Source organism: Cololabis saira, chromosome 1 (assembly GCF_033807715.1).
Source record: "Cololabis saira isolate AMF1-May2022 chromosome 1, fColSai1.1, whole genome shotgun sequence".
Taxonomy (NCBI): domain Eukaryota; kingdom Metazoa; phylum Chordata; class Actinopteri; order Beloniformes; family Belonidae; genus Cololabis; species Cololabis saira.
The window spans coordinates 49,607,216-49,633,344 of record NC_084587.1 but is presented as its reverse complement, the minus strand read 5'-3'; the positions used below and the strand labels follow the sequence as shown (position 1 = coordinate 49,633,344).

The 26,129-nt window shown below is 44.0% G+C and overlaps 1 protein-coding gene across 1 annotated transcript; it reads left to right on the top strand.

Annotated features, from left to right (window-relative positions):
- Positions 1-7,306: 7,306 nt before the first annotated feature.
- LOC133442471 (NLR family CARD domain-containing protein 3-like) lies at positions 7,307-14,733 on the top strand. The gene is made up of 8 exons (XM_061720507.1): positions 7,307-7,417; positions 7,664-7,769; positions 8,699-10,073; positions 10,419-10,592; positions 13,249-13,422; positions 13,534-13,707; positions 13,800-13,813; positions 14,078-14,733. The coding sequence occupies exons 1-8, from the start codon at positions 7,307-7,309 to the stop codon at positions 14,620-14,622; spliced, it is 2,673 nt and encodes an 890-aa protein (XP_061576491.1). The 3' UTR covers positions 14,623-14,733.
- Positions 14,734-26,129: the final 11,396 nt, after the last annotated feature.

Below are 26,129 nucleotides of genomic sequence, written 5' to 3'. Positions count from 1 at the left end.
TGTTGATTGGATCTTGTTCTGCTTCCGTAAAAACCGTGGTTGTCGGGCAATGTCTGCATTTTTCTTTGTTAAATGTTCGTTCAAATAGACATTTGTTCCTCTCAGTTTCCGCCCCTGCTTGAGCAGTGCTGTTTTCTGCTTTCTATTTACCAGTCGAATTATAATGGCAGGTTTGTAGTTTTTATCTCTCCGGGGGAGAGGATGACAGCCTCAATATCATTGCTGTCCACAGTTATCCCTTTGCTATTCAGGAATGTGATCACCTGCTGCTCCAGTGAGTCCTGGTCAGGCTTGGTGACTTCTTCGTCTCTCGATACAGCCCTGGCATATGAGCGAGGCTTTGTGTCCAGTCCACTGACAATCAGGTCATTCATCCTGGAGTATTGTTCAAGTTCTGACACCCGGTATTCTAACATAGTTATCGCTTTATCCTTTTCAGCGTTTTGTCTTTTTAATTCCTTAATTTCTTCCATCAAGTTTATTATCACTTTTTGTTGTTTGGAGATGTTTGCTATTTCTTCTGACAAGAAGTTTGAAGATTTTTTAATTTCCTCTACTTCTTTGTCTGTGATTGCTGGCTTTTTTGGTGGCATCCTGATATTTAGTAATGTTAAAACAATTTAAACAACACTGACCCAATAGTTGCGGCTTCTGCTGAGGCCAGATGGTGGAAGCTGCTGAGGCCGGGTGGTGGAAGCTGCTGAGGCCGGGTGGTGGAAGCTGCTGAGGCAGGGTGGTGGAAGCACGATGTACCAGTCTCAGTGCAGCTTCTGGATGCACTGCTGCTAGTTGGAGCTCCTGGTGGTCGGAGCTGCCGCTGGTGGTCGGAGCTGCCGCCGCTGGTGGTCGGAGCTGCCGCCGCTGGTGGCCGGAGCTGCCGCCGCTGGTGGCCGGAGCTGCCGCCGCTGGTGGTCGGAGCTGCCGCCGCTGGTGGTCGGAGCTGCCGCTGGTGGTCGGAGCTGCCGCCGCTGGTGGCCGGAGCTGCCGCCGCTGGTGGTCAGAGCTGCTGCCGCTGGTGGTCGGAGCTGCCGCTGGTGGTCGGAGCTGCCGCCGCTGGTGGTCGGAGCTGCCGCTGGTGGCTGGAGCTGCCGCTGGTGGTCGGAGCTGCCGCTGGTGGTCGGAGCTGCCGCCGCTGGTGCTCGGAGCTGCCGCTGGTGCTCGGAGCTGCCGCTGGTGGTCGGAGCTGCCGCTGGTGCTCGGAGCTGCCGCTGGTGCTCAGAGCTGCCGCTGGTGGCTGGCCATTTCATTAATGGGCGTGGCAAAACGGCTCAACAGCGCCCCACTAGAAAACTTTGTGCCTCAAGCCCCACAATACGGGTTGACGTACATGCACGAAAATCGGTACACACCTGTATCATGTTGCAACTTAAAGAAAAGTCTCTTGGTGCCATGGCCGAAACCGAACAGGAAGTCGGCAATTTTCAATTAATCGTGTAATTTTGGCGCAATTTATGCCATTCCTTCGGCAGTTAATACGGCCTGAACCGTAACGTGCACCCAGATGTGTTATACATCAAAATGTGCGTCTCGATCCTGCGACGATGCGCCTTACTTTTCTCAGTCAAAAGCGTTAGAGACCAAAAAGCGCGCCCACCCTTCATCTGATTGGTCCAGACAGAAAAATCTTTGTGCCTCAAGCCCCACAATACGGTTTGACGTACATGCACGAAAATCAGTACACACCTGTATCATGTCAAAAAATGAAGATGGAGCAGCTGGTTGTTGTACATCTACAATGACGTGTTTCCTCTGCAGATGGATACTTGGAGAAGGTGTGTGTGAGCTGATGTGAATCCAGAAGCATGGATCAGTGTGAGGACAAAGAGGAGGGAGTCCTTCCCACTAAAACCTCCCCGAGGGGAAAACCTGAGAGTCGGAGAGAAGAAGAGAGGTGAGATGATCACTCTAACTGTCCATGACTCTTCTGCACGTCAGAGTTCAGCCCTCACGTCACCAAACATCTGTATTACAGGAGACAACCTGGACCTGGACCTGGACCTGGACCTGGACCTGGTCCCAGCTCTGTGTCCTTGAAGAGTGATGCATCAAAGGATTTAATTATAAGTTTTAAAGATGCCTCCTGTTGTCCTTCAGAAAGGTAAGTTGTTTTCAAACGTTGTTTCTGAAAAACGTAACTGATACTGAATCGTTTTCCTTGTAACATGTTTACAGTGAGCATTTATCTGTTTTGCTGCCATTCTAAAAACTGGAATCTGCCAGATAAGATAAAATGTATTTTATCGATCCCAGGATTGGGATATTATTGGGACACAGCATCATAACATACAAGTAACAGACAGTGACAAGCTCAAAATAAAATATAAACATATAAAAAAGGTATAATAGCCCTACCTGAAACATGTCTATATTTACACTCTGGATCTCAAGAAGGTTCTTGTCAGGGTTTGACATTTCATGTTGACATGTTGACGTTTTATTTTGAAGCCTGTGTCCTTGTGTTTAAGTTCTGTCTTGACCTTCCTGTTCCCCATCTGCCCTGATCGTCTGCACCTGAGTCTCGTTATCCTTTGTGTATATCTAGTCTAGTCTTTCCCCTGCTTCTTACTGGTCCGTACCGTTTCTACCTCCATGTTACCACATTCAGGTTTTTACAATTTTTGGATTCTTGCTTAGCAGTGTTTTTGGTTTTCTTTGAGTTAATAAATCACAATTTTTCAGTACTCCTGCCTCCTGCTCTCCTGCATCTGGGTCCTCACTACAACCTTCCTGACAGTTCTAAGAACTTCAAAATGCGAAAAAAAAAGAGAAATGGGAGCAAGAGAACAAAAGTTATCAGTTTGTTGAAAACATCAATTTAACTCAAATGTTCATCAGCTGATCAAAGGTTTAAGACAACAGCCTTTAAAAGCCAAAATCTGCACAAAATGTGGATTCCGTGTGATTTTCTGTCAAGTCATCACTTTGTCAGGATTTCCTGATGGCGAAAGCAAAGAAGCTTGTTGTGTTAGAAAGTGGTCGGGTTGATGCGCTTCATCAGCAAAGCCTCTCTCAACACGTCATGTTTCAAAGTTCTCCAGCCAGAGCCAGCTTCCCTGAAGATCTTATTTAGTCTGATGTTGATCAGAGTAAACAAGATCATCAGCATAGATGTGATTTGAACCAACCTAGAGCTGTCTTGTTTAATACCAACAACATGCTCTAACCTGTGCAGTAAGATGCTGATCTACAGGGTAAAAGCAGCACTGAGGTCCAGTAGAACCAGTATGGACACTAATCCCTTATCTGAGGTCCAGTAGAACCAGTATGGACACTGATCCCTTACCTGCCCAGTGCGCAAAAAGATGTCTAAACAACGTCTTTTTAAGGTACAAGAATGTAACGCCAGATGACGTCTTTAATTTTGACGTTGGGTATCAACGTCACCAGGACCTCCAGACAAGGGCCAATTCTAGTCCGAAACAGGTCTGTGGCAGGGTGGAGGAGCTGCAGCCACTCAGGTTGATTGGGGCACAGGTGGCCCCAATCAACCTCTCCACCCTGCCTGGCTTGATAAGTCATGGCTGCACAGCAGAAAGGGGCTGCTGCTGCTGGGAGAAGGTTCTGCACGTGTCTTGGGTGTGTCTGGAGAAAATAAACGGAGTTCCTGCACTGAAACCTGTGTCCTCTGTCCTGTCGGTCGGCCCCGTAGCACTCGCCGTGCTACAAGGTCATTAGGGACGTCTTCCTAACGTCTTTTTCGACATTGGAATGGACCTCTCCACCTTTCCATTTTTAAAACAGAGCATGCAATACAAAGTAACATTCAAATAGTAACTGTCACAGCCTGGCTCTTACAGCCATGACAAGGAGGGAACACACCATGATAAGGAATAACAAATTAAGTTTATTAATAAGAAACGACTTGTGTTGTAGGATGCAAAACGAAACAACAGGATAAAAAAGGAAACTAAGGCTGCCACATCACCGACCAGGTGCCTGCAAGTGAAGGAAGAGAGAGAGAGTATGAATAACCGGCTTGGATTTATACACTGGTAGACACCGGGCCCAGGTGTCACCAGTTGGCACTGATTACCACACTGCTGTTATAAAGTAGAGCAATACTACAGCACTACCACAGGGGTCGCTACTGAACATTCAGTAGAATTTTTTTTCCAAAGCATTACAATAATAAATATATTCACAACTTTCCCATTTTAAATGGAGAACACAAATAAAAAATGGTAACAATCAGTAAAATCAAGATATTACATAGTTTTAGTAACATTTATCATTCCACAAAATTTCTTGCACCTGTTTTAGACGTCTGCATGACGTCACAAAAAATTACCCAAACAGAGGTCAGATATTGAACTGCATATTGACGCTGTATGGACGTTCATATTTAGACGTCAAATGTTGTATGGACGTCTAGAAATGGTCTTTGACGGACCGACCAAATATAGACTAGATCTGCACGTCACCCAGACGTCCAATGTTTGCTGGGTGAGGTCCAGTAGAACCAGTATGGACACTAATCCCTTATCTGAGGTCCAGTAGAACCAGTATGGACACTGGTCCCTTACCTGAGGTCCAGTAGAACCAGTATGGACAATAATCCCTTATCTGAGGTCCAGTAGAACCAGTATGGACAATAATCCCTTATCTGAGGTCCAGTAGAACCAGTATGGACACTGATCCCTTATCTGAGGTCCAGTAGAACCAGTATGGACAATAATCCCTTATCTGAGGTCCAGTAGAACCAGTATGGACACTGATCCCTTATCTGAGGTCCAGTATAACCAGTATGGACAATAATCCGTTATCTGAGGTCCAGTAGAACCAGTATGGACACTGATCCCTTACCTGAGGTCCAGTCGAACCAGTGCTGTCTCTGTGCTATGATGCATTCTGAACCATGACTGAAAAACTGACTGGCTTGAAACTACCTTTTCCAGAAGTTTAGATGCAACTGTCAGGAATTAAAGATTTGTTTTCCCCAGGTTTCATCAGAAAACAGACTCTCGTGGACTTGGACCTGAACCCGGACCTGGACTTGGTCCCAGCTGTGTGTCCTTGAAGAGTGATGCATCAAAGGATTTAATTATCAGTTTTAAAGATGCTCCTGGTTTTCCTTCAGAGAGGTGAGTTGTTTGTATATGTTGTAAATGTTCTCTTGATGATGGAAAAACCCCTCCTCATTTTCGTTACTATGTTACCAATATGATATGTTCATGACAGTGTTTTGTCTATAGTAACCCCGTATAGTTTAGCCCCCCTGACCTGTTCAGTATTAGTATCATTTAGGGAGAGAGATATTTAATGATCGGATCTTAAGGCATATTTCAAACATAGCATTAAAAATTTAGTTTTAGAAAAATTCAATTTAAATGTGTTTTTATTCACCCAACATAATTTCCTTTTGAAGTGTATTATTGACCTGTTCAGAGTTTAAGCCTGATGCAAAAATGGTGGTGTCATCAGCATAAATCACCATGCCAGTATGAATCCCTTACCTTAGGTCCAGTAGAACCAGTATGGACACTAATCCCTTACCTGAGGTCCAGTAGAACCAGTATGGACACTAATCCCTTATCTGAGGTCCAGTAGAACCAGTATGGACACTGATCCCTTACCTGAGGTCCAGTAGAACCAGTATGGACACTAATCCCTTATCTGAAGTCCAGTAGAACCAGTATGGACACTGATCCCTTACCTGAGGTCCAGTAGAACCAGTATGGACAATAATCCCTTATCTGAGGTCCAGTAGAACCAGTATGGACACTAATCCCTTATCTGAGGTCCAGTAGAATCAGTGCTGTCTCTGTGCTATGATGCATTCTGAACCATGACTGAAAAACTTCAAATAGATCATTTCTATACAAATGGTCACATGACTGGCTTGAAACTACCTTTTCCAGAAGTTTAGATGCAACTGTCAGGAATTAAAGATTTGTTGTCCCCAGGTTTCATCAGAAAACAGACTCTCATGGACCTGGACCTGAACCCGGACCTGGACTTGGTCCCAGCTGTGTGTCCTTGAAGAGTGATGCATCAAAGGATTTAATTATCAGTTTTAAAGATGCTCCTGGTTTTCCTTCAGAGAGGTGAGTTGTTTGTAAATGTTGTAAATGTTGTTATGATGAAACGTTTTCATCAACATTTCTCTGTTTTGCTGCCATTCTTAGATGGTTGTTGATGTTTCCAGAAACACAGCAGACTATAAAGCCTGGAATATACTTCCAGTTCAGACTGTGTACGCATCATGGCCCCCACGCGTATCCTGCGTTCATTTGACGCGTCGACGTGCACGTTCTCAAAACGACACTGAACGCGTACGCGACTTGCAGTTCTCGCTCTGGCCGCCAGTGACGCTGGTACCGGTCAGAAACCAGCCGGCCATAAGTGACGACGCGGAGGTCGCTGGCGCCGTTTCCTTTGCCGAGATCGCAACCAAAGCAATGTTATAATCTCCTACATCATCCAATGTTGTCATGTAAACTTGTTTGTTGTATCTAATCTGCTACTGCTACTACTGCTACTACTACTGCTACTACTAAATATTTAATCACTTTTCCAACTGTTGCTCTGCTTACTGCCCCCTATCGGTGACCTCCGGTACGACGCGCTCTCCTCGCGTACTACGCGAGCGACGTGTCGGTTGGTGGTGCATGTGAATAGACGCGAACGGATGTGAATGGATGCGAACGCAAGTACCAACAGCAAATATATCCCAGGCTTAAAGGGGGGTGTTGGAGGCTCTTCTGAGTGACTGTAGTTCACCAGTTTGTACAGCAGGGGGCATCTTTCTGCTGTGGTTGCAACATCATTTAGGGAGGAAGTTCTCCTCAGGTGGCAGGTGTTCCTGGATGCAGGAGGACAGATGGTTCCTGGAACCATGTGAACATTGATCTGTTGAGAAGATGGTCTTTGTGGACACTCGGTGGACCTTCTTGTACCACCAGATTGAGAGCTTGTACTGGGAGTAAAACGCAGACGTTCTCAGTCATCTCAGGAGGACCAGCGAACCTTTAACATGACAGGAAGTCCTCTGGTGGACTGTTCTCATCCCAAACATGACTTCATGGACCTTGCAACATGATTTGACCTAGTTCTTCATGATTCCTCCACAGAGTGGACCAGCAGATCTCAGAGTCCCCCAGTGGTCCGTCGGTCCAGCAGCATCAGACCCAGCTGGACTCCATCTTTCAGGTCTGTACATGAACAACAACTGCTTCTCCATGTTGTCCTGATGTCCATCTCCATCCTGGTATTTGTAGACCAGTGGACTGTCAGTCTGTCCATCATGGACCTGATGTTTGTCTCCATGATGGTCTTTGTAGACCAGTGGACTGTCAGTCTGTCCACCATGGACCTGATGTCCATTTCCATGCTGGTCTTTGGAGACCAGTGGACTGTCAGTCTGTCCAATATGGACTTGATGTTTGTCTCCTTGCTGGTCATTGTAAATCAGCGGACTGTCAGTCTGTCCAATATGGACCTGATGTTTGTCTCCATGCTGGTCTTTGTAGACCAGTGGGCTGTCAGTCTGTCCATCATGGACCTGATTTTTGTCACCATGATTTCAGTCTGAGTGGGTCATTCATGTGGTCTTCTGTTCCAGCTGCTGGAGGACGACATCGTCATGTTTGTGAAGGACGAGCTCAAGAAGATCCAGAAGGTTCTGAGTCCAGATTACCCAGAATCCTCAGAGAGTCTGAAGGAGGATGAAGATGAAGAGCAGAAGAGCATCAGGGAGGCATTCGTGAAGATCACAGTGAAGTTCTTGAGGAGGAGGAAGCAGGAGAAGCTGGCTGACCTCCTGCACAGCAGTAAGACGTTTCTCTGAACATCTGAGGTGCTGGATAAACGACCTCCCCATCTCAGTAGATGACCAACATTCACATATCAGACACAACATTAAACCCACTGGAAGGTGGAGTAACTCAGCTCATCTTCTGGCACCAGTTTTCTGTTAGGAACATCTCATTAATAGGGTCATTAATATCCCAGTAAATATATTCTAAAGTGTTGAACCATGTGGATTCAATATTCAGTTCCACCAAACACAAAACAAACACAACTGGTGTGTCTGAAGGGAATCATAGAGGTAACACCGTTCTTGTTCCTCTGATTGATCAGAGGGGTTTTTCGGAGGAAAACGCTTCAATACTCTTCATTGAACCGCTGATCAGTGAATGTTGAAATGTTGATTCTTTAGAGGAAGTAAAACTTGTTGTGGGCTGGTTTTAAACCACTTAGTGATTTTCTTTATTTCATCTTTATTTAGATACCGTTGCTGCCGTTTGTCCAGCCAAACTCAAAAGTCAGCTGCAGAAGAAGCACCAGCATGTGTTTGAGGGGATCACTAAAGAAGGAAAGACAACCCTTCTGGACCAGATCTACACGGAGCTCTACATCACAGAGGGAGGGACCGGAGAGGTCAATGATGAACATGAAGTCAGACAGATTGAAGCAGCTTCCAGGAAACCAGACGAAGCAGAAACAGCCATCAGACAGGAAGACATCTTTAGACCCCCACCTGGAAGAGGAGGACCAATCAGAACGGTGATAACGAAGGGAGTGGCTGGCATCGGGAAAACAGTGTTAACACAGAAGTTCAGTCTGGACTGGGCTGAAGGCAGAACCAACCAGGACATCCAGGTCCTGCTTCCATTCACCTTCAGAGAGCTGAATCTGCTGAGAGAGGAGAAGTTCAGCTTGGTGGAACTAGTTCATGGATTCTTCTCTGAAACCAAAGGAATCAGCAGCTTTGAAGACTTCCAGGTCGCGTTCATATTTGACGGTCTGGATGAGTGTCGACTTCCTCTGGACTTCCACAACCCTACGATCCTCAGTGACCCCAGAAGGTCCACCTCAGTGGATGTGCTGCTGACAAACCTCATCAGGGGGAACCTGCTTCCTTCTGCTCATCTCTGGATCACCACAAGACCCGCAGCAGCAAATCAGATCCCTCCTTACTGTGTTGACATGGTGACAGAAGTCAGAGGGTTCACTGACCCACAGAAGGAGAAGTACTTCAGGAAGAGGTTCAGAAATAAGAAGCAGACCAGCAGGATCATCTCCCACATCAAGACATCACGGAGCCTCCACATCATGTGCCACATCCCAGTCTTCTGCTGGATCACTGCTACGGTCCTGGAGAACGTCCTGGAAACCAGAGAGGGAGGGGGGCTGCCCCAGACCCTGACTGAGATGTACATCCACTTCCTGGTGGTCCAGGCCAAACTGAAGAAGGCCAAGTATGATGGAGGAGCTGAGACAGATCCACACTGGAGTCAAGAGACCAGGAAGATGATCGGGTCTCTGGGAAAACTGGCTTTTGAGCAGCTGCAGAAAGGAAACCTGATCTTCTATGAACCCGACCTGAGAGAGTGTGGCATCGATGTCAGAGAGGCTTCAGTGTACTCAGGAGTGTTCACCCAGATCTTTAGAGAGGAGAGCAGCCTGTACCAGGACCAGGTTTTCTGCTTCATCCATCTGAGTGTCCAGGAGTTTCTGGCTGCTCTTCATGTCCATCAGACCTTCATCAACTCTGGAGTCAACCTGTTGGAAGATCAGACAACGTCTCACACATCTGAAACACGAGAAGAAGTTCAGGATGATGATGATGATGATGATGATGATGATGATGATGATGATGATGATGATGACGACGATACTCGCCTCTATCAGAGAACTGTGGACAAGACCTTACAGAGTCCAAACGGGCATCTGGACTTGTTCCTGCGCTTCCTCTTGGGTCTTTCAGTGGAGACCAATCAGAACCTCCTTCGAGGTCTGATGACATCAAACCAAAGAAGTTCACAGAACAATCAGAAAACAATCAAATACATCAAGGAGAAGATCAGTGAGGACCTGTCTGCAGAGAGAAGCATCAACCTGTTCCACTGTCTGAATGAACTGAACGATCGGTCTCTGGTGGAGGAGGTCCATCGGTCCCTGAGGTCTGGACGTCTCTCCACAGATAAACTGTCTCCTGCTCAGTGGTCAGCTCTGGTCTTCATCTTACTGTCATCAAGAGATCTGGAGGTGTTTGACCTTAAGAAGTTCTCAGCTTCAGAGGAGGCTCTACGGAGGCTGCTGCCGGTGGTCCAAGCCTCCAAGAAGGTTCTGTAAGTACCAACAGACACATGTTGGACCTCTGGAATGGATGGTAGTTTCTGACTACGTCTGGTTTTACCTCCACATTTCATGTTTTCTTCACTTGTTTGGGTCTTTTTTCAGCACAACCTCACATGAGTGAGTTTACGCTGGTTCTTTAATTTCCAGAGACTTTAATGACACATTGGACCTAAAATCACACACAAGCATGAACTCTGACAAGGAAACACTTTCATTTCTGTTTGTACTGGGGGGGCAGGATGAGCTGAAGACCAGCAGAATAGTTGGAGACACCACTACATTTTCTTCCATAACAGTGAAATAACCTGGTTGTTGTTCTTTTCTTCCGTCTGCAGACTGAGTGGTTGTAACCTCTCAGAGGACATCTGTCCAGTTCTGTCCTCAGTTCTCAGCTCTCAGTCCTCCAGTCTGACAGAACTGGACCTGAGCAACAACGGCCTGCAGGATTCTGGACTCGAGAAGCTGTGTCCTGGACTGGAGAGTCCACACTGTAAACTGGAGTCTCTCAGGTCAGGATTAATTCAAGTATTTTCCTGCTGACTCCCTTGCAGCAGATAATTCACTTCAGTCCAGTTTTACTGGTAGAACCCACTTCCCTACAAACTCACCTCAACATTCCACACAGAAATCAAAGGTTTAAACCTCAGTGCGGTCTAATCAGTATGGTATTATTGATTCTTGATTAATGTAATCTTGATTAAGTTATGGGAACGACACTTTCTCTCCATCTTTCTGGAGGTCTACTTTAAAACCTGCAGTGATGAATTCAACCACGGGGCCGACCTGCACTGACCGTTGACCTTCTGTTCCTGAGGGACGACACCGTCCAACGTTGTTGACATTGAAGTTGTAGTTCTGTCAACAACATCATCCAGCTGTGCAGCAGCAGGATTCAGGATTCCAGCAGAATATCTCCTTCCACATGTTGATTCACCAGAGAAATCCAGGATTACTGCGTTTAGCAACGCTGGGTCACTACAACCCACTGATGACTGTTACCATGACAATGAGGGATGAAGGAGTGGTGCTGGATGACCATCAGCTAAGCCGACTGTCCATCAGTCATGTAACAAATAGATGTAATGTTTTCTATAAACTCTCCTGACGTGGTACAGAGACATTCACCGTCCTCGTGCCGTGGATGTGAAATCAACTATGAGCTGGTTTTTGCAGCCTCTAGCTGCCAGTCGAGGAACTGCAGCGTGTCAGAGTTCCTCATGAGACCCGACCCAGAAGTGAGATGGTCGGAGCTTGGTCTCTACCCGGACTGCCAGCGGTGAAGGACGACATGCCGTGAAACATGTCACCGGTCAGATTTGAGGTCCAGAGAAAACTCTGGAGTCCCACATTGTTTTGGTAGTGTAATACAGCGGTACCGCACTAACTTAGTGTTTTAGTGGCCAGGTGGGTACCCCGAGTTCACGGCGGTAAACATGTGGATAAACCCAGAAATAGAGTGTCTAATCAGTGATGCAAACAGGAGAGACGCGCAACGACACACATACCGCAACAGGAAGTGATGCAGAATGCCCCTGCAGCGCCATAGGGACGTGGTATCTGTCAAATGCTGCATCAACGTGATGCATCAGTTTTTATCCTCTGGTCAAAAGCAGAATGTGAAGAATCATCCAGAGATGCTGGAGGAGGAACCAGGGGTTCTTCATCCCACATCCACACACCTTGGAGGTGGGAACCTCCATCGGTACAGCTGTGTGTCCGCATATCCGTCCGTCCAGGTGGACATTTCCTTTTTGGACCAGGATGAGCCGACGTCATCCAGTCCGGTTTTCGGGCTCACCACAGTACTGAGACCGTCCTTTTCAAGGTGTTCAATGACATCAACATAAATGCAGACTGTGGAAGAACCACAGTGCTGGTATTATTGGACCTCAGCGCAGCATCTGCTACCGTTGTTACAGTATTTTACTAGAGCGACTGGAGAACTGGGTCGGACTTTGTGGACCAATACTTGACTGGTTTGAGTCTCACTTAAAGGACAGGGACTACTTTGTGTTAACATGTAACTTACACCTACATGCTTTCAGTAGCTCAGATAATAATACACAACAAGATAAGTTACCATAACTACGCAAATGACACACAGCTGTACATTTCAATGTCACCAGGAGACAATGAGCCCATACAAGTGTTGAGTAGATGCAGAGAACAGATCAATGTGGGACAATGTTCTTCAGGTGAACACAAACAAAACTGAACGAGTTGTTTTTGGACCAGAAGAAGAGCGTTTAAGAGTCGGCACACAGCTTCAGCTATTACAGCTACAAACCACTGATGAGACCTGAAATCTCGGTGTAGTCATGGACCTTCAGAGACATTAAAACATGTACAAAGTCATCCTTCTATCACCCCGAAGAACATCTCCAGGATCAAGGACTGATGTCTCTGCAGGACCTTAAAGAACTCATCCATGTTTATCATCAGTGGACTTGATTACTGCAACGGCGTCTTCACAGGTCTGACTAGCTGTCAATCAAACAGCTGATCCAGAACGCTGCTGGTTCTCACCAGAACCAAGAACGTGGACCACATCAGTCCAGTTTTGAGGTCTTTACACGGGCTCCCTGTACCTCAGAGAATAGACTTTAAAATACTTCTGGTAGTTTAAAAATCACTGAATGGTTCAGGACCAAAATACATCAGATACTTTTTACCATAGCAACCACCCAGACCTTTCAGGTGTCCTGGTTCAGGTCTGCTCTGTGTAACCAGAACCAGAACCAAACACGGAGAAGCAGTATTCAGCTTCTATGTTCCACAGATCTGGAACAAACGTCCAGAAACCTGCAGGAACTGAAACCCTCAGTTCCTTTGAATCAAGTTAAAACTTGTTGGTTGACAGACTTTGGTGGATTATTGAAACTGTTCTGGATTTAACTTAGAACAATGTTAAGATTAGTAGTTAATTGTAACTCTAGTTAAAATCTAACTTTATTTATTCTGCCAACTGCACTAAAACTCATGATATTTATTTTTTCCTCTTTACTTTTCATGTTTTTATCATGTGAAGCAGCTTGAATTGTTTGTTGCTGAAATGTGATTTAATACAAACTTTACTGAAGACCAGCAGAAAAGTTGGAGGCACAAGTATATTTTCTTCCATAACAGTGAAAAAACCTGGTTGTCGTTCTTTACTTCCGTCTGCAGACTGAGTGGCTGTAACCTCTCAGAGGACATCTGTCCAGTTCTGTCCTCAGTTCTCAGCTCTCAGTCCTCCAGTCTGACAGAACTGGACCTGAGTAACAACGACCTGCAGGATTCTGGACTGGAGAAGCTGTGTCCTGGACTGGAGAGTCCACACTGTAAACTGGAGTCTCTCAGGTCAGGATTCATTCAAGTCTTTTCCAGTTCCAGTGAACATACTGCTAAATATGTCTGCATCAGGACATTTGTGCAGAGAACATGCAACAGACCTGTGTTGTGTGCCTGCAGGCTGTCAGGCTGTCTGATCTCAGAGGAAGGAAGTGCTTCTCTGGTCTCAGCTCTGACCTCCAATCCCTCCCACTTGAGAGAGCTGGACCTGAGCTACAACCATCCAGGGGAGTCAGCAGGACAGCTTCTGTCTGCTGGACTGGAGGATCCCCGCTGGAGGCTGAACACTCTCAGGTATGGACACACTACTGGGTGGGGGGGTTATATTGTGTTAGTTATGGTGGCACAGGCGTGGGGGTTTTCATCTTCCGCAGTTGATTGCTCAGGGGTGTGGTGGGATGTTATTTAGCGGATATGGGAGTGCCCAACAGGTAAGGGGGGTGGGGGGTCTCTGACATCTCTGCTTCCTCTGAAAGAGACTGAACTGGTCTGACCCCCCTCCCCCTTTCAGCGTGGAGCCTGCTGGACAACGATGGTTGAGACCAGGAGGTCTGAGGAAGTGTAAGTGTGTTTTTGTTCAACCATCTTCACTCGTTCATGAGTCCATCAGTGATTAATAATTGATCAATAATAACTCCAGCTACTTGTTTGTTCTCTTCATCAGATTCCTGTCAACTCACCATCGACACAAACACAGTCTACAACAAGATTGAACTGTCTGATGACAACAGGAAGATGACACGTGTGGAGGAGGATCAGTCATATCCTGATCATCCAGACAGGTTTGATGTTCATCCTCAGCTGCTGTGTAGAGAGGTTCTGACGGGTCGCTGTTACTGGGAGGTCCAGTGGAGCAGAGATGTTTCTGTAGCAGTGAGTTACAGAAGAATCAGCAGGAGAGGAAACTCTGATGACTGTAGATTTGGAAGAAACGATCATTCCTGGAGTCTGGGTTGTTATCCAGGTGGTCAGTACCGTGTCCGGCACAATAACAGAGAAACATCCTTCATCTCCTCATCTTCATCTTCAGACTCTGGCAGAGTAGCAGTGTACGTGGACTGTCCTGCTGGAACTCTGTCCTTCTATGAAGTCGTCTCTGACAGACTGATCCACCTCCACACTTCCAACACGACCTTCACTGAACCTCTCTGTCCTGGATTTGGATTCTGGTCCTGGTCTGGTTCCTCAATGTCTCTGTGTCCAGTTTAGTCTCAAGAGTCCTGTTAGAGAAACTGTCTCTGTTGGATTCTGGACTTGGACTCTGGTTCTGGTTTCTCAGTGTCTCGATGATGACAACGACGATCACTGTTTATCTTTAGTTTTTTGGTTTATTGTATTTTTATTTTATCTTTTTCACATTTAAACATTAAATAATTTACTGGATTGTTGATGTTTGATCATAAATTAGATTATTATCTCATTATTCTTGTTTTATTCTTGATTCTGTCTCTAAATGTTTTCATGTTTGACTTCACGTTTAGATTCTTAGTCTTGTTTCTTCCCTGAAAGAAAGTTTGAGCTTCAAATCTAAACATTTCCATTTTACATTCAACTTTTCCAGTTTGTACAATATTTGATAGTATGATACAAATAAGACAAAATGCATATTATACAAGATACATCATGCTAAAAAAGGAATTAACAATATGCCCACATAAATGCAATGGACAATAATAAAGCAAATATTTACATTAAATTAACGTGTTGCTAGTTTGTATTAATCAATTCAAACACAAAAACATTGTAAATATTGTATACGTTACATTGCAATAACTGAAGTGTCACTGAATTTCATACCCCGCTCCACTTTCCAAGAGAGCAAACTAGCAGTTCATTCATCAGTCGGTTGCGGGTGACAGTTCACGACAGACTGAACACGAACATATATACACGTTTAAAAAAATGTAATTGAAAACAAATACAGTGCAAGTAAAAACAGTGAGAGTATTCGATTTACATACTGAATAGTTTATGACCAAGTTTTGTTCATGTCAAAGCTGTCGTTATGCTGAGAGCTGTTTATTTTTTTCAACGCTTACATTAGCTGCTTACATTATTCAGAATAAGAGATTGAGAAATTATGCATTAATTTGCAATGTGTGCGTATAAAAGTTGGTAATTTTCTCTCAGATCAGGTTGGTGGCCCTGAAAAGGGCCGTTGTTTGGTTGAAATGGCTAGTTGGTTTAACCCCCGAATCCGTACAGGGTGCGTCCCTGTCTCTTGAGCGCGTACACCACATCCATGGCGGTCACCGTCTTCCTCTTTGCGTGCTCGGTGTAGGTGACGGCATCACGGATCACGTTCTCCAGGAAGACCTTCAGCACACCGCGGGTCTCCTCGTAGATCAGACCGGAGATACGCTTCACCCCCCCGCGGCGAGCCAGACGGCGGATGGCGGGTTTGGTGATTCCCTGGATGTTGTCACGGAGGACTTTACGGTGACGCTTAGCGCCTCCTTTACCGAGACCCTTTCCTCCTTTTCCTCGTCCGCTCATGGTTGCTGGTGGATTTGCTGCTTCAAAGTGTCTCGGCTCTACTGAATGCTGCTTATAGCTCTTGTCTGAGGACGTGTTAGAAGACAGGGGCGGGCCTGCTCTTCTTCTCGTGGTGTAAATGGTTGTTGGTGAGTAGTTTGTGTGTCAGCGCCTCCTACTGAAAAACAACTGGTACAGCCTCGTGTTTTGTGGTTTCGACTGAACGAGGGTTCATTTCACAAATAAAATTGCGTTATTTCATACATTTTAAAAGTTAATTTGATTTGGGGCTATTTTAAAACGGATTTTACAAGAATCTGCACTCGAGTGACGACAGATCCAGGCTTTGTTGGAGCTTTGACGCTTGATTCAGAAAAGCTTTCCCTGCTGGAGGCTTCGATGACCCAGTGCTCCAGTTGGACATCTAGCAGTCGATACAATGAAGTTCGGTGGAGACGCGTCGTTGGTCAAATCCCAGCAATTTGCGTTAGTGTCCTTTTGTAATGTCTGATTGTAGCCGTTTACATGATACCCGACTTGTTGGGACACATTTAAACAGAGCTGCTACATCCACGAGACGTGCTCCACAAATACAGACCCATGTACGTTAACGGGATCGGTGCAAACACACATCATGGATGGCACTCAACAGAAAGGTCTGACTAAAGCTGTCAATTACATATTTGAACTGTTGTAGACAGAGAACTGAGGCACTCATGAGGGTAAGATTAATAAAAAGCCTTTATTATTGCATGGCTAATCCATTAAAAGCGTGTCTACGCGTTTCAGCCAAACTGGCCTTCGTCAGGACAAAAGAGAAATGTTTGTCAGACAGCTCAATTCACAATTAAATAGGTAATTTCAAACAGCTGCTCAGTGTGAGCAGGTAGGAGGTCACATGACCTAAACAGCAAGACCTGCCAATGACAAGCAGAGGGTGAGAGACTCTGTACTGAAAGAAAAAAAAAAAAATCACAGTCAATAAATCAACATTGCACATTTAAACATTGCCAATAGTCAATTAAATAAATCAAAAATGCATACAAAATAAGTATTGAGCCTAAAAAGAAACTAAGGAACCGTCAGAGTCAATCTTAAAGGCCAACAGAACACACTAATAGTCAAAGAATACAAAATACACTCACAGAAAAGGAGAAAAGTCAAGTTCTCCATTCAACCCTGGATAATAAGTGGCCTTTAATGTGTAAATCCAAAATGACTCTCTTTGCAGGAGTCTTTTGAGTTTATCTCCTCCCCTGATAGAGTCTTCAATATGTTCTATGTCGGATATTTTTAAGGAGTCACAACTACCGTGACTTACATCTTTGTAGTGAACAGCCATGGGGTACTGTGGATTACCACTTCTAATGGCATGCTTATGTTCTGCCAATCTTGCCTTCAATTTATGCTTTGTTCTCCCAATGTAGAAGCGTCCACAAGGGCACTCAAGTCTGTAAACAACATAAGAGGTATTGCAATTAATAAATGTATTTATGTCAAATGTATGACCAGATGTCACATCAATAAAATAATTGGCATTTATCATATTGTTACAGTGATTGCAATGTCCACACCTGTGATTACCTTTTAAGGTTGAAAGCCAGGTTTTCTGTGATACAGGAGGGAGATGACTCTTAACAAGTTTGTCTTTCAGAGTAGGAGCTCTTCTGAAGCTAATAGTCGGAAAATCTGGAAGAGCTTCTCTAAGAAGACTATCACTTTTCAAAATGTCCCAATTGCTTTTGACAATTTGTTTAATTGCATTTGCATGATCACTGTATTGTGTCCCAAAATATACCTGATCAGAATGTTGTTGTTCTTTCTGTTTAGGGGCTAACAGTTGTTCTCTAGGGAGACATTTTGCTTTGTTGTAAGCTCTGGATATAGTTTTATGTTGATATCCTCTTGCCTTAAATCTCTGGGTCATATCTAGAGCATTTTTTTCATAATCTTCTTCTGAATCACATATATGCTTTAGTCTCTGGAACTGACCAAAAGGAATATTATCTGTTAACCAAGGAGGATGAAAACTATCTGCTCGAAGAATTGTGTTGCGGTCAGTTGGTTTTCTAAAGATGGAGGTATGTAAATCTCCATTGCCATCTTTAAAGATTTTTAGGTCTAAGACATTTATTTCGGATGGGGAGAAATCAAGACTAAGTTTTAAATTTCTGTTAGTGTTATTTAAATATGAATGAAATGAAAGAAGTTCAGTTTTTGAACCTGACCAGAGTAAAATGATATCATCAATATATCTTCCCCACCAAATGATTTTATCCAAAAAAACATTAAGGTCAGAGTAAACAAACGTTTCTTCCCATACTCCCATAAACAGATTTGAATAATTCGGTGCAAAACAGGCTCCCATTGCTGTACCTTTTCTTTGTTTAAAAAATTGATTCTGGAATAGAAACACATTGTTATGTAAAGTCCATTCAGCCAGTTGCAGGATAAAGGCAGCAGGGGGCATCTGTTCTGGATGCCTCTCTTCCAAATAATGTGATAAGGCATCTAGTCCTTCTGTATGATCAATGTTGGTATAAAGAGCCTCCACATCCATGGTAACCAGAAGGGAAGATCCAATGTTCTTAATGTCTTTGATCTTATTCAATACATGAGTACTATCTTGAATAAAAGAAGGAAGTTCTGAAACATATGGTTTAATAAAGAAATCAACAAATTGAGAAGCTGGTTCTGTAACTGACTCATTCCCACTGATTATAGGTCTTCCTGGTGGATTCTCTAGGTTCTTATGCACTTTGGGAAGCATATAGAACGAGGGAATTCTGGGGCTATTACAAAATAAAAAATCATATTCTTTTTGTGAAATCCACATCTTTTTTTTAGCATGTGAAAGTATTTCCATAAGTTCAGTCCTCATTTGTTGTATTGGGTTAGACCGTAAAGGTTCATAGTACTCACGATTATCCAGCTGTCTCATGGCCTCTGCGATGTACTGGTTTCTACCCCACACGACCACAGCTCCTCCTTTGTCAGCTCTTTTTATTATGATGTTTTCATTAGTTGACAGCCATTTCAATGCCTCTGTTTCTGCTTTTGTCAAGTTGTGTTCCTTTTTTCTCTTCTTAGATGCAAAAAGCTAGTTGTCCTTTAAGATTGACTCTGACGGTTCCTTAGTTTCTTTTTAGGCTCAATACTTATTTTGTATGCATTTTTGATTTATTGAATTGACTATAGGCAATGTTTAAATGAGCAATGTTGATTTATTGACTGTGATTTTTTTTTAGTCTCAGATCTGTTGAAACAGAGAGGTACACAGCACTGCGGCATAGTCACAACAACTGTCTGGCCCCGGAAATGACTGACGAGGATGCACGCGCGTGACGTAAGCGCTGAACATCCTAATGTTTTTTGTCTGTTAAGTCAGCTGTGAGTGTGGTGGTTACCTGAGAATCTGAGGGTGCTGCGGAGCAGGAGACCGGTTTCCAGAGGTTTCCAGAGGGTTCCAGAGGCTCTGGGAGAGTCAGGGGCGGCCGGACCCGATGACTCAGACCTGGGTGCCTTTAAATCACATAAGAATGAAGGAGAGAGAGAATGATGACTGCAATTAAACACAACTTACAATAATTCTTGCTGCCATTATACAGTTTAGACTGGAAACGAGCAGACGACAGTGATGTCACAGTCAGGTATTGATCAGTGATCAGACAGTAATGGCAGGATGAGCAGGTTACAATCATGTGGTGTAATTAAACTAACCTGACTTATGTCATGCAATAAAATGCAATAATTACTTAAAGGAGCCGTCTGTAAGAAATGGCCAAAACTGGTACTGCAGTCACTTTCAAAATATTGTTGAGCGGCGTGTACCCTCCCCCTCCTCCCCCCGACCAGAGGTTGCCAGGTAGGCTGCAGAATGCAGCAGGAACGTAGGCTGCTATGGCTGCCATAATTAGAGCCGAGATGGCAACCCGGATGCCGAAACAATACTGACTTGGTGATTGGGAGATAGGTGGAGGGTGGAGCTTCAGAAACAATACTGACTTGGTGATTGGGAGATAGGTGGAGGGTGGAGCTTCAGAAACAATACTGACTTGGTGATTGGGAGATAGGTGGAGGGTGGAGCTTCAGGCCAAAACAAAAAATGACAACATAAACATCAGTTGAGGGCTGCAACTCCTCTTTTTAAACTGGAATATCCTGGCTTGAGTGCTGTTGTCAGTGACATAAGTATTTGAAATGAACATGATTTTTAAATGTCTGTTGACATATCGGGGTCATTTTATGATTCGTTTTATTATTGCTCTTACATACAGCTCCTTTAAAAATCATACAATGTGATTTTCTGGATTTTTTTTTTAGATTCCATCACTCACAGTTGAAGAGTACCTATGATAAAAATTACAGACTTCTACATGCTCTTCAAGTGGGAAAACCTGCAAAATCGGCAGTGTATCAAATACTTGTTCTCCCCGCTGTAGTTATTTGAAATATGTCTGAATATTTGTCAAATTCTGAGGTTGTGGACGACGACTTTGAATATGATGGACATCCTTACCGTTTTGAGCCAGAGTATACGGCTGAAGAGCTCACTGAACAGAGGATGCGGAGGCAGAGAGAGGAACAGCTGGCCAGAGAACAACCACATGCACGTCCACGAATAGATAGTAACTGGTGGTGCTCGTGTGGACAATGTTCGCCTCTGCCAACAGAGGAGGAATGCCTTTGTTGCTCCGAGTGGGATTTGAGGCCAGGAGATGCATGCCTGGATCTTTCCATAAATGAATGCATCACAACAACAGAGGATTTCACGTCCATGATCAACCGGGCAGTGGTAGAGACTTTTTTTTGGGTCCCGAAAGTAAACTGGAAGAACCAGCCAAAGCCTGCAGGACCGAACGGGCAACTTTTGATTGAGTAAGTAGCCTACACACATGCATAAAAGTGTTTATTTGCCTTGAATTTGTTTGCTTCATAAGTAAATAACTATAATAATTCTCAAATAACATGTTTCAAATAACTAACAGTAAACTAACAGTAGCGAACTCCAGCTGTACACAGAGCTGTGTCTGGGATGCGCGCACAGAGATGACATCATGCAGGTCAGAGGTCTTGTTTATAAACTGATTTCCTTGTTACACACACAGCCCCTGATCTAGACAACAGGTCCTGGAAGATGCCCAGAAGCAGATCTAGTGATTCATAAAAGAAATGAACGAGTTTCGCGGCAATAATGTGTTATTTAGACGCTGCATCGTCTGTGTCCCGCTGTGCCCACATTCGCTACCATTATTGGCACTTTTCCACTAGTCTCGCTTCAGCCCAGCTCGGCTCGGCGCGGCTCGACGCGGCTCCACCCGTGTGTTTTTCCACAGCCAGGGGAGAAGTGGGCAGGTTGGGGTGAAGCTGCTGTGACGTACTCGATTGCGCAACACCTTTGTGTCGGCGCAGATGAGAAATCAGCTGGAGCCGGGAGCGGCTGAGAAAAAAACAGCCCGTCTACATCCCTTTTTTAATTCTCTCGACAGCCACCAGGTTTATGAACATCTGCACCTCATAGTTGGATCACCAAACAGACGTTTGTGCTGTATAATAAAATTGCTGCGAGCCGCCTCGCGCTGACTCCCGCTTCCTGATTCAAACGTTTGACGGCCCCGCCCCGTTTGACGACCAATCAGTGGCGCGGAGGGTGGTGACCTCAGAAATAGTCCCGGCTCAGCCCGCATAGAACCTCGCTCGAATGGTTACAGAAAAATGTATCGGCTTGGAGTGGCTCTACCCGTCTCAGCCCTAGTGCGAAAGCGCAAAACGGGTAGAACCGAGCTAAGGTGTGTTGTGATCGAATTCATCACGCCGGGTTCTTAAATTGAGCTGGAAAAGGTAAATAAGACACAAAACTGGAATACAATTAAAGACATTACCTCTGCAGAGGGAGACCTGCAGGACAGCTCTCCGCAGCCATCCTAACAGATCTGCCCGCCTCTGTCTTGAGAACAAGTTTATTACCTCTGAAAGTAGGGGTGGCTTGGGGCCCCCCTTAGTTTATTGCTGGGGGCCTCTCTTATCTCGTGCCTGTTACAGCATGGTACTTTCAGTGAAAAGACAGAAGAATGCACCTTAGTTTCAACACATACACAGATTCGATTAGTGAGCACATGCAGTTTACATATTCAGTTTGATTTTAAATTATTCTTTATAATCATAATATTCCCCCTTTTGATCTCTAATCAGAGATCACCCTATGTATCTTCTTTCTTCTTTATTGTTCCTCTTCAGGGTCAGAGGTAGACTATTCTGAACACCCGGTGGACCCTGCTCAGGGGATTATTCTGCCCCTTTCTTGAGCTAAGGCCTTATGAACGCTGCCGTGCCAGATCCAGCCGGATCTGGAGTCCTAATCTTCGTGGGGGGGGGTCCGGTGTTGCCCACTGCGATCGTTGACACCACGTGTCACCTTTCCTGTGGAGTCGGATGACGTGGGAGGTCCGTTCTGGGTCCTGTCCACCTCGGCTCCGACCACTGTCTCTTGATGACTCACAGGGGAACCCATTCTGTCTGTGAGGTCCGTGTCCGTCCGTCCGTCCGTCTCCGACCTGTTTGGAGTAAGCAGAGACCAAACTTTGCAGTTCGGAGAAGTGAGCTTTCTGACCAAATTGTTATTCGTCAGTCTCCTTCAAGTAGGGCGCATTCTGCGGCCCTAGAAAAAATCGTCCAGTCTGTAGTTCGTACGGGTCAGTCCGTGGCCCGCGTCCACCCATGTCATTTTGGTCTGTGCACAGATTTTTGCCAATTTAGTCTTCATATTCGCATGTCCCATCCAGCGTTTCCCAAACGCCTTCCTGATGTCACCCACTACACAATACTCAACTCCAGATGATTCAATACGTTATCCTACAATTTCATACAGATAGGTGTGGAGCAATAATTGCTTATTTATGAACATTACTGATTTCTTTCCCTTTGGGCACTGTATGTACACCCACTTCAACAATCCAGACATGCAAAATACTCTGTTAAATCCTTTACGCGTTGAGGGGATACTCAGGATTGTCCACACGATTAACATTTCCTATATGAAAAAGTGACATTTCTACGTAACAAAAAGTAAAAACCATTCACTCTTATGAAACTATGGCATATTTGCCCCAAAATACTGGTTGACAATCAACTGAATTATTACAATAACTGAAAAACATATTCCTTCTTGTTAAACTCCTCCGTAGTTCACTGTTGAATGTTACATAAAGACATATCTTCGTACAGAATAAAGTTGAAAATGATCTGCCTCCGGGGCTAAACACTGACATGTTTTCTAGGAATGTTCAATGAAACAACCTTTCTTGTATCACATAACAACATCCATGAAATTCAAAATCTCCTTAACAATGTGCTTTCTAAGGTGGATATTTGGATCAAAAATGACAAAACCTCTCTTAATATTGATAAACAAATTATATATCATTCAGTTTCAATAAAGAACAAAAGAATATGGAAAATCTGGCCTTTCAGATCAAAATAAAATATAAAGAAATCAAGAAAGTAAACTCTACAAAGTTCCTTGGAGTCCTCATTGATGACTGTCTAAACTCTAATCGTCATATAGATCACTTTTGCAAAACTAAATATCTAAGAATCTAAAAATGTCGGTCTGCTTTTCAAAGCGAGACACCTGCTTCCACGCTCTGCTCTTCTTATTCTTTATAATCCTTTGTTTGGACAACATCTAAATTCCTGTACTATTAATTACTGTAATACTTATCCCAGCTATCTAAAAAATGTTGACCTTTTACAAAAAAGAAAAATTACTCATGCCATTCCTGGACTGAATTTAATTCACCTAATCGCCATCTGTTTGCCCATTCTGGTATTCTTTACCTTAAAGAATAAAACTACTCCCATAATGCTTGTACAATATATCAGGTGGTCTCAGGTTTAACTCTACTCATTCCAATCTCCGTTTCCCATCTCAAGGCCACTTACTATTTATATTTCTTATTAAGAGCTGTCTTTACCATTACTACCTCTATACTGTTACACCTTTCACTTTTTTTAATCGTATATATTTTAATACGTGCCACACTTTTATCTACCGTACATTTATTATTTACTGTTGCTACTTTTAAATCTGAGTGGAAAGCGAAATAGCCGGAGTCTAATTCCTTGGGCAATATTCAAACTTGACTAATAAATCTGATTCTGATTGTGATTCTAATTCCTATTTTCCTTCTAGCATCTACTGTTACCCATATTTCGTCTTCCTCGTTTACTATCGCTTATGCTAATTGTAACCCTTTGTTCCAGTATCTAAAACACTATCCGTCTACAAACAAATTAATCGCTTTGTCAAATGGTGTTTTCACTAAGTCTTCCCTGACTTTATCGTCACGAACGATTCTTTGCATGCGCTTGTGTGGTTTTCCCCCTGTGCTATCCGTCGTGTGTGTACGAAATATTTGGTGCTTCATTTTCTTAATTTCTTTTGATTAATTTCTTTAACTGCTACATGCTGTATACATGTAGGGTCGTGTTTACACGTCACATAATTACCAACCTTACTCCCCCTTTTGAAACAGGATCACTTGTTGATGATCCTGTTACAGAAAAAACTCTAAATCGTAACGCCTAGTTGTTTCACCATGTCGTACAACTATTGGGTGGTGATAATAATTTTGCCCTGGAGGCATTAAATCCTTAGCCTGATGTGCCAGACGCAAAAACCAATGATACATGAGGGCAAGCCTTTTGATAATTTCATACCACCTTAGTCGTGTCATAATGTGAGTGCAAGGCATCATGTTACCATTAGGTGTATCATAAAATAATGTGATATGTAAAGGATTGGGGGAACAAGCGTAAGGACACCAGGTGTGACTCAGGGGCGCCACTGTTGATAGACCGTATATCGAGCCAGGAGTAACCGATGTTTCTGGTTCAAACAAAGTCCAACATACTGTACTGCTGCAGCCAGACCTGGCTGAGGAGATAACATGCAATGTCCACTCAGATGGTTGATTGACTCCGTGTCCCCCGTCCAGAAAGGTCAGCGTTAAACCATCGGGACCACACTGAATCATCACCCCTAACATGATCAGTTGGTCTGTCCCCATCAGGTCACAGGGAGCTCAGGGCTTACGCCTCACCCTCATCCTGAGGGGGCATGTGAATGGTAAAGTCTGTTTTTTCTCCAAAGCAGCCAGTCCCTTGGTGTCTCTTTGTGGGGCGTATCTCTCCTGGGTCTCTATGGCAACCCCCTCGCCAAACCCCCGGGCCCCTCCCCTTTAGTCCACCCATCCTTATGTATGCGTATTGGTAATGTGGGGGTTGGGTGCTCAAGGTGGTTCATAAAATTTGTGTGTGTTTAATGCCTGATTTTACTACCAGTACCTCTTGGCTTGACCTCACCCCACTGACCCTGCGCCTGGCGCTGAAAGTTTCCCCTCTTTTTTTTTTTTGTTTCACCCGACATGTTTACGACATGGTTTAGTGAAGACTGGTCTGTACCGTACCCCTACATTCCTTCGTTATCTTTTCGACCCTCTTGTCTTATCCTAGTGGCTTTTCAGTTTTCACTCCTTTAAATTCCCTAGTAAACTTTTTTTGCGTCCGTAGGCTTCTTTCTCGTTCATATTAATCCGAATTTATTTAAAAGTCCTTGGTTCACTAATGGAGGAATAACAAATGCTTGTCAAAAGAAAATAATCTTTATATATTTTTCCTCTCTCAACAACAGTTACAGTAAACAGAAAGTGACAAACCCTGTTCAAAAATGTAAAAGTAAATTATCCACTGACTGTCCTAATATTAATAACCGTAGTATAGTCCTAAATAACATTGTAAAACTAACCCATATCTGTAATTTATCATTTCAATCTGGTCCTTTTCCTAAATAAAATAGAAATTGCAAAAGCACTTCCCAAAAATGAGAGTAACCTCAACTATACAAATTACAGACAGAATTACATCATCCCTATTATCACCGGTTCCAAAATCTGTATTTATCAACACTTTGTATCAACTAACGTTAATATTATTATGCCCTCACTTGAAACTGTGAATGTGAGCCGCCCCTAACCAATTCACCATATTCCGCTGTGGGGGGGCGCTCCAGTACACAGACAAATGTTCTTGACCTAAACAAACAAACTCCCAAAAAGTCCTCTTCTTGAAGCTCATGTATGTTTTATCAAATAAAAAAGTCTTCTTTATTAGACACAGAATGCATCATTTAAAGAAGCTCATTGTTAATGTTATCTTAAAAAATGTCAACAGAGAAGCTGAAG

Coding starts and splice junctions, on each gene's coding strand:
- LOC133442471 (XM_061720507.1), top strand. CDS start 7,307: ATGGACCTGATGTCCATTTCCATGCTGGTCTTTGGAGACCAGTGGACT. Junction 10,593..13,248: donor TGTAAACTGGAGTCTCTCAG/GTCAGGATTAAT, acceptor TTCCGTCTGCAG/ACTGAGTGGCTGTAACCTCT. Junction 13,423..13,533: donor TGTAAACTGGAGTCTCTCAG/GTCAGGATTCAT, acceptor GTGTGCCTGCAG/GCTGTCAGGCTGTCTGATCT.